Source organism: Malurus melanocephalus, unplaced genomic scaffold (assembly GCF_030028575.1).
Source record: "Malurus melanocephalus ecotype Western Australia unplaced genomic scaffold, MMel_1.1 scaffold_101, whole genome shotgun sequence".
Taxonomy (NCBI): Eukaryota; Metazoa; Chordata; class Aves; order Passeriformes; family Maluridae; genus Malurus; species Malurus melanocephalus.
In genome coordinates, this window is record NW_026623333.1 from 43,574 (window position 1) to 53,322 (window position 9,749).

A 9,749-nucleotide genomic window follows, 5' to 3' on the forward strand; every position below is an offset into this window, starting at 1 on the left:
AGAAATAAGGCAAAGAAATGTTGCTACCAGCTGGCTGTTGGTAGTTACATGAACCTTTGAGTGTCTTTGGAAAGTGCTTCTCCACATTTGCTTAGAATGAGCCTTTATTTTTAGTGAAAACAACTTAGAATTACTGTAGCTATTTTCTTACTATCCCTATCAGTGCTTTTTCCCAAGTTTTCTGCTCTGGCAGCTTGACTGCTGCTACGTTAAACCTGAGTCCCCACACTCAATATTTGCAAATTTTTATTTTTTTTTCATATAAACTGAGATAAATTTAATTGCAGAGAAATGCAGAATGCTAATCACTGAACACCTTCCTGAACAAAGAGAACCCAGAAATACAAAGCCCAAATTACTAAAATTTTAGTAATTTCACACATAATTGCTCTGACAGAATAAAGCACATTTCCTGAGATACTTGTAAAGAAGTTGAATTTCTCTTTTTGTCTTGAACTTAGTGGCGTGAACAGACAAATAAATATAAATATAAATATAGCAGATACAGCGAGTGAAGTAAAACCAAGCAACCAAGTTCAGTCAATAAATGATTTTCATTTTCCCCATAATTTTATGCATTTGACCTCTATTTTCAAACATTCTTTCATGCTGATATTAAATATACTTCCACTTCTGATAGTTGCACCAAAGCATCTCTGTTAATATTTTCTGTGAATTMAAAATCTCAAAATGTCTGCGTTTTCAAAATTGATGCAACATTTTGCATGGCTAAGATACARATCACTTTACAATATCTTTTTTTTTTATCTATTCAGACACAATGGCACTTTTAAAGAGAGCAATACTTATTCAATGCTTTTTTTTTATGTTTCAGAAGACATTGTTTTGAGCTTTGTGTTGATGTCAGGGAGCTCATTATCATTTTGATCATAACAGTGATAACAGTGAGAGCCATTTTATGTGTAATTACAACAGCTGGCCAGTGTTTTATGGGTAATCAAAATTTTTTTTAAAATAAGTACAGAACTATGATGTTCATAGACTTTACATTGTGTTTTGCCATCTTTCAGAGAGTATTTCAACTCATTTCATATGCATTTGTCCATCTTTAATTTGGGAGAAAGGAAATCAGTGACATTCTCTGTTAATGGATGTAATGAGCTGACTCCAGTCAAAGAAACAACATATCAGAGCTGCTTCTGGGGAGTTATGCAAATCCTCCTGAGTGTCATTCATCAACAAAAATCAAAACAATCCTGATTTTAAAGGCATTGTTTCTATTCTCCTTGATTTCACAAATTTCATACACAAGCATCCMAGAGTGATTTAACTGCCGACTGTCCTCTCAACTTTGGAGTTTTATCAACAATCAAGGAAAACTGCTGACTGCATAATTAATCCACTTTGTGAAGATGTTCAGCAACTTTGGGAAGAAAGCATTATGGTTTGGGCTGAATGTGTGTTTATTTAAACAAACTGACAGCTGAATTGCCAAAGTGAAGGAAATACAATTTCTCCAGAATCCATAGTGCACTCAWACAGGCAGAAGGTTTGCTCCTGCATGAATACAGTCCTAATCTCCTTAAAACCAACACCTCTATTAATCTGGATCCAGGCACTTTGAAACCACCTTGTTTTACAATCTACTTCAGCATTGCAGTATCAGCTCCCTGAAATCTTAATAATCACCTTTACTTCTGTTCTTTATTTTGTATATATCCAGTGTACTGTTTGAAGGATTTCCTTTAAGGCTCTGCATGAACCAAATGTCACACATTTCTGGGAAGCTGCCCTTGTCACATTGTGCTTGTGAGGAATTCTGAGTTGTCCTCAATCAGCACCACGGTGGAAGATACCCATGAATGCTCARGACAAGAACATCACAACTCTCTGGCAAAATAAACCCAAGTATTGATGTTTTGATCCTGATAATCCTAATCATCTTGATCTCTATCCATGGTCATGTTTTGGGTGTTTACTTCTCAAAAATTGCTTTTTAAAAAAGTTCATTTTCTGGAGCTGAAACTTTCTTTGGGGGTATTCCCAGAAGATCCCTGTTCAAGTAGAATACTTTTCCTCATTTTATGGAAGAAGTCAGGTGACTTTTGCAGTTTTCCTGGGTTAGGGCAATAACAGGCATCAGATTTCTGCACTATTACTGTCCATTCACCACCAATCAGACCTTTCCTTGAGGGAATGATCTCATTATTAATTCATTTTTCAAGAATACTAAGAGAGAGGAAAAAGGAGCAGCAGAATGGTGGAAGAGAAATAATAAAAAAAAATTAATCCTCTGACAAGATTTTATAGGGAAAGAAGTTTTAACTGGGATGGTCTTTCTTGGGAGCAATGAGCAAGCAGCACAAGACCAAGTGCCATTTCAAGTTAATGGTCAATAAATTCAACAGATTACAGTTTGGAAGAAATAATTTCAATTGTTTGGACACCTTGCTGTGTTTTCCATTAATGTCAATATAATGATATTTGCAGTATTAGTGGTTCCYTAGCTGGGAAGATTAGTCACACAGGCAACAGCTATTGAAAAGCAGCAGTATAAGAGGGTACCCTCTTGGAAAGTGGGAGGAAGATACCACAGATTTAATGATCTGAAAGTGAAGCATTTGAAATATAATTRCATGAAGAAAATTAGATTTCCCTCTTGTGATTATGTTTGAATAATGAGGACTGCAGTACCTTCAAAYGAATTGGAAAGTAAATTACAGCCAGGGATTTAGTTTATTTAGTCTYAAGAAGGGATATGATTTGAAGTGTAGTATTTGATTTAAATGGTGTCTCTGAATTTGAGAAATAAGGAAATAAAGTAAAATGTGTTTGAGTCAAAAGGACCAAATTCCTTGTTAGTGTCTATGTAGAGGTACTTCTAGCTCATTTCAAAGCAGTTTTTTTGGTTCATTCCAGCTGTGCTGTGCAGGAGGCACAGAAGCACCAGGCTATCTCACTTGCCTATTCTTTCCTTTGGGTCTGGTTTTTAGTGAATCACCCTCATCTCAAATGAGGGAATGATATTTTCCATGTAGCACTTGGACCCAGGGCTACCTTGGTGGGAGCTGAGAAGGTCCAGATGGTCAGGAAAGGATGCATTTTACAGATTTCTGTCTCTACTCTGGCTCAAATCATTTCATCCACCAAGTACAGTCTAAGCAAAAGCAGTTTTTGAATAAGGTRTGGATTGCCCAGTCTCTGTGCTGCACAGCCAGTCTGGAATTGGCTGTAAGATTGGTTTAATTATATAAAGCATACTGTTCTGGTATACTAGGGCTGCTAAACAACATTCCCAGAACAGAGGTTAGTCTTTAAAATCAAATGACTGAAAACAGCAATTTAATTAAAGCTTTAGGACTTCTGGGAAGGCTGTCCAAAAATACCACCTCTCAAGCTGGTTAATACCCAGAGGCTCTTCTGCCATTTGACTGTAACACACAGTGCTGCTCTAAGAATGAACAATGGAATTAATTTATTTTTTTTAATTCTAACCTCTTTCCCAGGAAAAGGTTTTAACCACTGCCATTGAGGCTGGAGGCAAAATTGATAACTACAGTTTTCTGGAAATGTGCACATTCCTTAACTTTCCTTCCTCTTTCCATCCTTTAACTTYCACCCATTTTTTCTGTGCCAGTTCAGGATCTTGACATGTTCTCTCTTTTGTAAGAAAATAAACTTGATTGTACTGTGGCTTAATACAAAATAATGGTCTTTACTAGTCTTACCCAGCCTTGCTACTGATTTTTGTGCTTGAAATTTTGGTAGACTGGAGGGAGAGGGTTTTCTGCCTGAGTGCACCTGAATGGGCACCCACCCCAACGTTTGCTTCCTGTGTCTTTTTCTGACAACCCTGTTTTGTTGTAATTTTGGAAAAATGCAGAGGTTGGAACTTTAGATCAACGTATTTAATCAATAGGATTCAGTGTAGAAATGCTTGKAGCTAGAATTTATACAGGGCTCAGATCCCAATGACTATAAAGAAGGGACTGTAAGGGATTTTTTGAGACAAGAATGTGGAGGTTTCTGGAATATCTTTTTTTCTGGGTAAGAAAGATTGTGATAATAATACAACTACAGTACTACAGCTGATGATAACATGTAAAAATACCTAATGAAATTATGGTAATGATAATAGATGTTGAAGGCAGTTTAGGGGCTCTTTTCTGCCTTCCTCAATTCCTCAGGGTGGTACATCTAACCTCTGCAATCCTCCTTTTGTTAACCATRTTAAGAGGGCCTAGAACAAAGGAAACCCCTTCAAACTCCTTTGCTTTAACAGCAAAGACTCCTGACCATCTCTTGTGTTTCCATGATGGATATCTAGCAGGGTTGGCAAGGGTTAGTCAGCTCCATTTTGCCCTCAGTCCAGCCTGCAAATTCACCCAGATCTCAGGGCATTTGGAACTCTTTTAATAAGGGCTGTACATCTTCTTATCTCCTGCATAATGTCCTTAATCTCTCTTCATCAAATAAATGCAACTGCTGTATTCTTTTTACTGATTTTCTCATGCAGCAAAAACTCTTGAGCATTGCTGGGGAAGCAATCCATTTGACAGTGTGGAAACAACAGTGCATTCCATCACCCTGCATTTCTTTCCCTTTAAAAAATTCACCAATTTTGTTTTTAAAACACAATTTAAAATATTTTCATTTGTAAATATATATTTCTGACTTATAAGCACACAAAGATTATTTACTTACTAGATGTAAAAAACCCTTTCATGTGTTTCCTATAATATGCCAAAATACTGTGGATATTCAGAGTTKGTATTTTTTACTTCTCCACTCTAAGTAGAAAAAATAGCAGCCCTTCTTGATACCTGGATGCAGAGGATCATGGAAAGAATAGCATTAATATTAATCCTCTGAATAGACAGAATATGCTCTGCTCAGCTGAAGCTGACCTTGGATTCTAACACTGGAATATTTCTGTGTGGTTTTTGTAATGGAAGCACTGGGGAAATATTACTCCTGGTTTCTGCCAATGAACAGTTCACAACTGTTAGCACATGCAAGAACTGGTGAATGGGCTCCAAAGAAGCACTTGCATCTTTTAATTTTTCTGATTATGTGTTAAAGTCTGGTGGATGGAGCAGGAAGACAAGATCACCATGCTATGGGACAGAACAGACTGTGCCTTTACAGTGAACAGGTACATGGGGATGGAAGGATCAGAAAATGTACTTAGACTGCTGGCTGTTGAAGTACCTTTTAAATTGCGACCTCTGCTTGGGTGAAGTGCATCTTTTTTCATCAGCRTAACTGAAAGCTCTTTGCCAGAGTGGAAAATGCCAGGACTGCTCAAAATCCTAACTCAGGTTTTTGTTTCTCTCAGGGTAAGGTTTGGGGTTCCAAATTCTCTAGGGGTGAGGAAACTGGGATCAGGCACCAAAGCTCTCCTTGAGAAAGGGAGATGTTTTCTGATGCATCCCTACACTTAGCATTTCCTAGGGACCACTGCCAACCCAGTAGCTTCTCAAAATTTCCATGAATTGCAGAGACTCTAAATTCCTGGAGCTACATAAAAGCCATATAACCCAGGAACACTTGTCTCTCTGCATCTCCACTCTGGGTTGTGGTGATATGGGCTTAAACAGTGTTTTAAGAGCTGAGTGCTGGCAAAGCAAAATGGGTCCTTTCTTTTCCATTTCAAGTTGATGTTTTTCATGAAATGCTTTCATCACTTTTTTCCACCACGCAAATGGAAAGACAGATCGCTGGTTCTTTGGAGACCAAATACCCTTCAATTCATATGCCACAAAGTATTYTTGCACATTTTTAATAGAGTAGGTAGAAACATTTTTCTTGGTCTTATGATGTTTTAACTGAGGTGCAAAATCCATAGCTGAGCACTTTCATAAAATAAAAATTAAAAATATATGATTAGGCTTGAAACATTTAAATTCTAATCTCTCTCATATACAATGCTTTCTCTGTTTTGAAAAAAAGCTTTTTCAAAGGCAAAAGAAAGCAGAGTACCAGAACTATGAAGAGAAGCTTCATAGGTTAAAGTTAAATAAGAAATTCCTCAAAACTAACTTCTACCATGATTATTTTGCTAAAAGTAAATCAACATCTTCCAATAAAATCTCTCTATTAAAAAGATTCTGACCGGCAAAAGTATCACAAATTGTGCCTGCTCATGGTATTTTCTTTTTCCCAAAGGACTCCACAAAACTTTCTGCATTTTTTTCCCTGTGACTCATTCCATGCCTATTTCAGATGCAGTTTTCCATGAGTAGAAGAAGCTGGGACACAGCTGTGAAAYGCTGGACCTGTTCATTACCATCTGATTTCAAAAGGCTTTCCGTCCCTGATGGGTTGGTGGGATTGTTCATGGGCACTGATGCCTCCCTATATGCTTCACCCCTCTTATAGTCCAGCATTTCTTCCTAATATCTAATAAAAATAACTTAAGGCCATTCCCCCTCTTCCTGCCTCTCCTTGGGAAGAGGCTTTCTACAGCCTTCCTATGGGCCCCCAGCAGTTACTGAAAGGGGTTCTAGAGGTTCTAAAAGATCAACAGCAAAAAACATCCGTTGGCCATTTGCTGTGAACTTTGCTGGTCATGAGCCCAGCATTCTGGAKTCTGGGAGTTGGAGGGATGGACCAATCAGAAGGCTCTGAGCCAGGAGACATCACAATGACTGAAGAACACTTGGGGCACTTGGAGGGGCAGAAGAGCAGGAGGGCAGTGCAGAGTGGGCTCTTGTCTTGCTTCCCTCTTGCTCTCTTTGGGTGTTGGTGTCATTCTGTGGAAGTCACTCACATATATCCAGCAGAAGAATACCTAAAGAAATGGGTAGAATTAGTCGTTTGATGGACCTTCCTAGCTGTGAACTCCACAAACTCGGGGAGATTGCAGATCTGGTGACCTCTGTTCGCCTCTCACGTGTCCGTAAGGAAAAGCTGGCACTGGCCTTGAAGAATGAAGGCTATATTCCAAAGCTGCTGCAGCTTTTCCAAGTCTGTGAGAATGTAAAAAACACCGAAGGATTGCAYCTTCTCTTTGACATTATGAGAGGAATTTTGTACCTGGACAAAKCCATTCTGTTTGAGGTGATGTTTTCGGATGAGTGTATTCTGGGTGTTGTTGGATGCCTTGAGTATGATCCTTGTTTAGCTCAGCCAGGATGGCACAGGGAATTCTTGACCAAAACAGCAAAGCTTCAGGAAGTTATTCCTATAAGAGACCCTGAACTTAGGCAAAAAATCCGCCACACATCCAGAGCACAGTACATTCAGGCCATCATCTTGCCTAATCCATCTGATTTTGAAGAGGGTTTTCTTTCTACCCTCACTTCCTTCATCAGCTCCAGCAAAGAGGAGATTTTACATGGGTTGCTGGTAAGTGTTTTTTAATGTGGCTTAGATGGCATCTATAGAGATCCCTCTGGCTGTAGTTTGGAAATGGTTTACAGCTGGTGAACACTGTGTAAGTTAATCACAGGCACTTTCATTTGCACAATGTTTTGAATGCATTCCCTTATTTCTGATCCCTTGGATTTTGTATTTTCGAAATGATAAATTTAAGGTATCTTAGTAATTTTATGGGATAAAATTTTATGCGATAAAATCCTTCTCTTTGATTGCCAAGAAAACCTTTGGAGCTTGTTTTGTCTAATTATTTAGGGAACAAACAACTTGTGGTATTTTGTATCTGGGATATTTATTTCACTGTTTTCCATGTGAAGGGGTACAGAGAAAGGTCTGATAGTCACAAAAGTTTCCAATCTTGGCAAAGCAGAGTTCCTGCATGTGGGAGAGCTGATTTTATTGTAAGATTCAGGAGAATGTGGCTGCAGCCAACTTGTAACCTGTTTATCTAGTCCCCCTTGTAGAGGTGGACTGAAAAGATGCTTTGCTGTGCTTCAGRTCCAAAAGAAGGAAACTGATCCTTAGGAAATGTTCACAGTGTAGTATGAATGGTGCAGGTACAGCAGGGTCACAGTTTTCTTTTGGTTGGCACTTTTTAGGTCAAAAGTGTACCAGTTGCTTCCCTAGAAGTTTATGTACAAAGTGCAGTGAGAGAGTCTGGAACAAATAAAGACTGTCCTTTTGAGTCCTTTTCATGTGTGTGTGGGTGTGGGAAATCACACAGGGAGTCCAYGGGGTTGGGCAGAGCTGCAAAGCAGAGAAGGAAAGGAAATTTCGGGATCAGGTTTAGGGATCATCCCCTGTGTCCAGCTTCACTGTGTCTCTGGTGTTCTGGAGCTTTTTCTGCTGCACAGAAGGAGTGCTGAAAGACTGGAAATGATCCTGCTGGATGTATGCTCTAGAATTTGCCTTCTTTCTGATAAAAAAATAATGGCAGTGTGCAAAGTTTGGCTTTGTGCAGTGTGGGATCCCAGAAAGATCATGTTTTCACTTTGCAGAAGCACTGTGTGTGTTCTTTTTGTGTGCTCCACAGAAAGATGAGGAATTTTTGCCTGAGGTTTTTGCACAATTAACAAATGAAGCTACAGCTGGTGAGCAACGATGTGAATTGGTAAGTCAGTAGTCTTGGTGGTTCCTCAAARGCTTTAAAAGAGAGGGGTGAAGTTGAAACTGAAACTGTTCTGTGAGTTCTGTGGTCTTGGAAGTTCTTCAGGAGAATCAGCCAGTACACCCCCTGGTACAAACAGTAACTGTTTCCTCCTTGCAGAGAGTTTTCTAACTCAAATACACACAATTTTTTTCCCCTATGCACCAGATGAAGTTTTTAAAGGAATTCTGTGCCTTTTCTTTGACCTTACCTGAGAAAAGAGATGAATTTCTCCAAACTTTGGCAAAGTTGGGAATTCTTCCAACTCTTGAAATGTTGATGGTAAGTGAAAACTTAGAACTGATTTTAATAAAACTAAAAAAGTCCACAGCCATATAACCTTTTTATTTTATTTTATTTTATTTTTTAATCTGCTGAGAACCTTTGTGTAAGTCTGATTGGAGAGCTTTGCTCTGCTGAGAGTGGAAGTTTCTTGTAATGTTCAGAATCCTGAAGCTGCCCACAGTTCTACTCTGGAGTAGCCTGACTTCTTTTCTGCTCTTACTAATTTTACTTTTCATAATGGAGAAATCTGAGGGCAGTGAAATCCTYGTAACAAGGTAGTGACAAGGTGAAAGAGACTTTTTGATGTGGCAGTTTTTAATCAGAGAAAATCACATCCCTKAGGAAAAGTTCTGAATTCATGCTGCCTGTAAATGGGCATGAAACTGTCATACACCTTGGTCCTTTTGTACAAAATAAATAAATTGTGGATACCAGATATAGAATATCAATAAAGTATTAGATATTCAAGCAAGTAGGATGTTGTGAATGTTTCCAGCCTAAGTTAGGGTTCTCAAATTCACAGAAGGCCTTGTGTCCTTTCTAAAGGAAAAAAATAGTAGGGAAAAATTTACCTCATTCCTTGTTGTTTTTTTCTGTAGACATATTATTGAGTTCCTCATTAAAATTTTTGTAACAAAATGTTCTCCACACTTGAAACTGTCTCTTCTTTGCAGCTTCACATGATAATAAATAGCAATTTTTTTTTTTTTTTTAACGAGGGAATGGATGATCTGCAAGTTAGGTCTGCTGCTACAGATGTATTGTCTTACCTAGTAGAATTTAGTCCAGCCATGGTCCAAGAATTTGTAATGCAAGAGGCCCGGCAGAGTGAGAATGTAAGTAAAAGTGAATTGGAGTTGTTTGAATATACCAGTTTTAGGGCAAACAGGAAAATAACTGGCCAAATAAAGTCTCAATTTCTGTGTTTTGTTTCAATTTTTATTTTAAAAAATTGCAGAAAGTGGAGAACTCATCC

At 38.4% G+C, this 9,749-nt stretch overlaps 1 protein-coding gene across 1 annotated transcript in view; it reads left to right on the plus strand.

The window, feature by feature from the left end:
- Positions 1–6,783: 6,783 nt before the first annotated feature.
- LOC130575258 (serine/threonine-protein phosphatase 4 regulatory subunit 3B-like) overlaps positions 6,784–9,749 on the plus strand; it is a 6,713-nt gene continuing 3,747 nt past the window's right edge. The window contains exons 1-4 of the mRNA XM_057369023.1: positions 6,784–7,311; positions 8,375–8,452; positions 8,657–8,770; positions 9,493–9,609. Of these exons, the coding sequence (XP_057225006.1) occupies positions 6,784–7,311; positions 8,375–8,452; positions 8,657–8,770; positions 9,493–9,609 (837 nt within the window). The remainder of the gene's footprint in view (positions 7,312–8,374; positions 8,453–8,656; positions 8,771–9,492; positions 9,610–9,749) is intronic.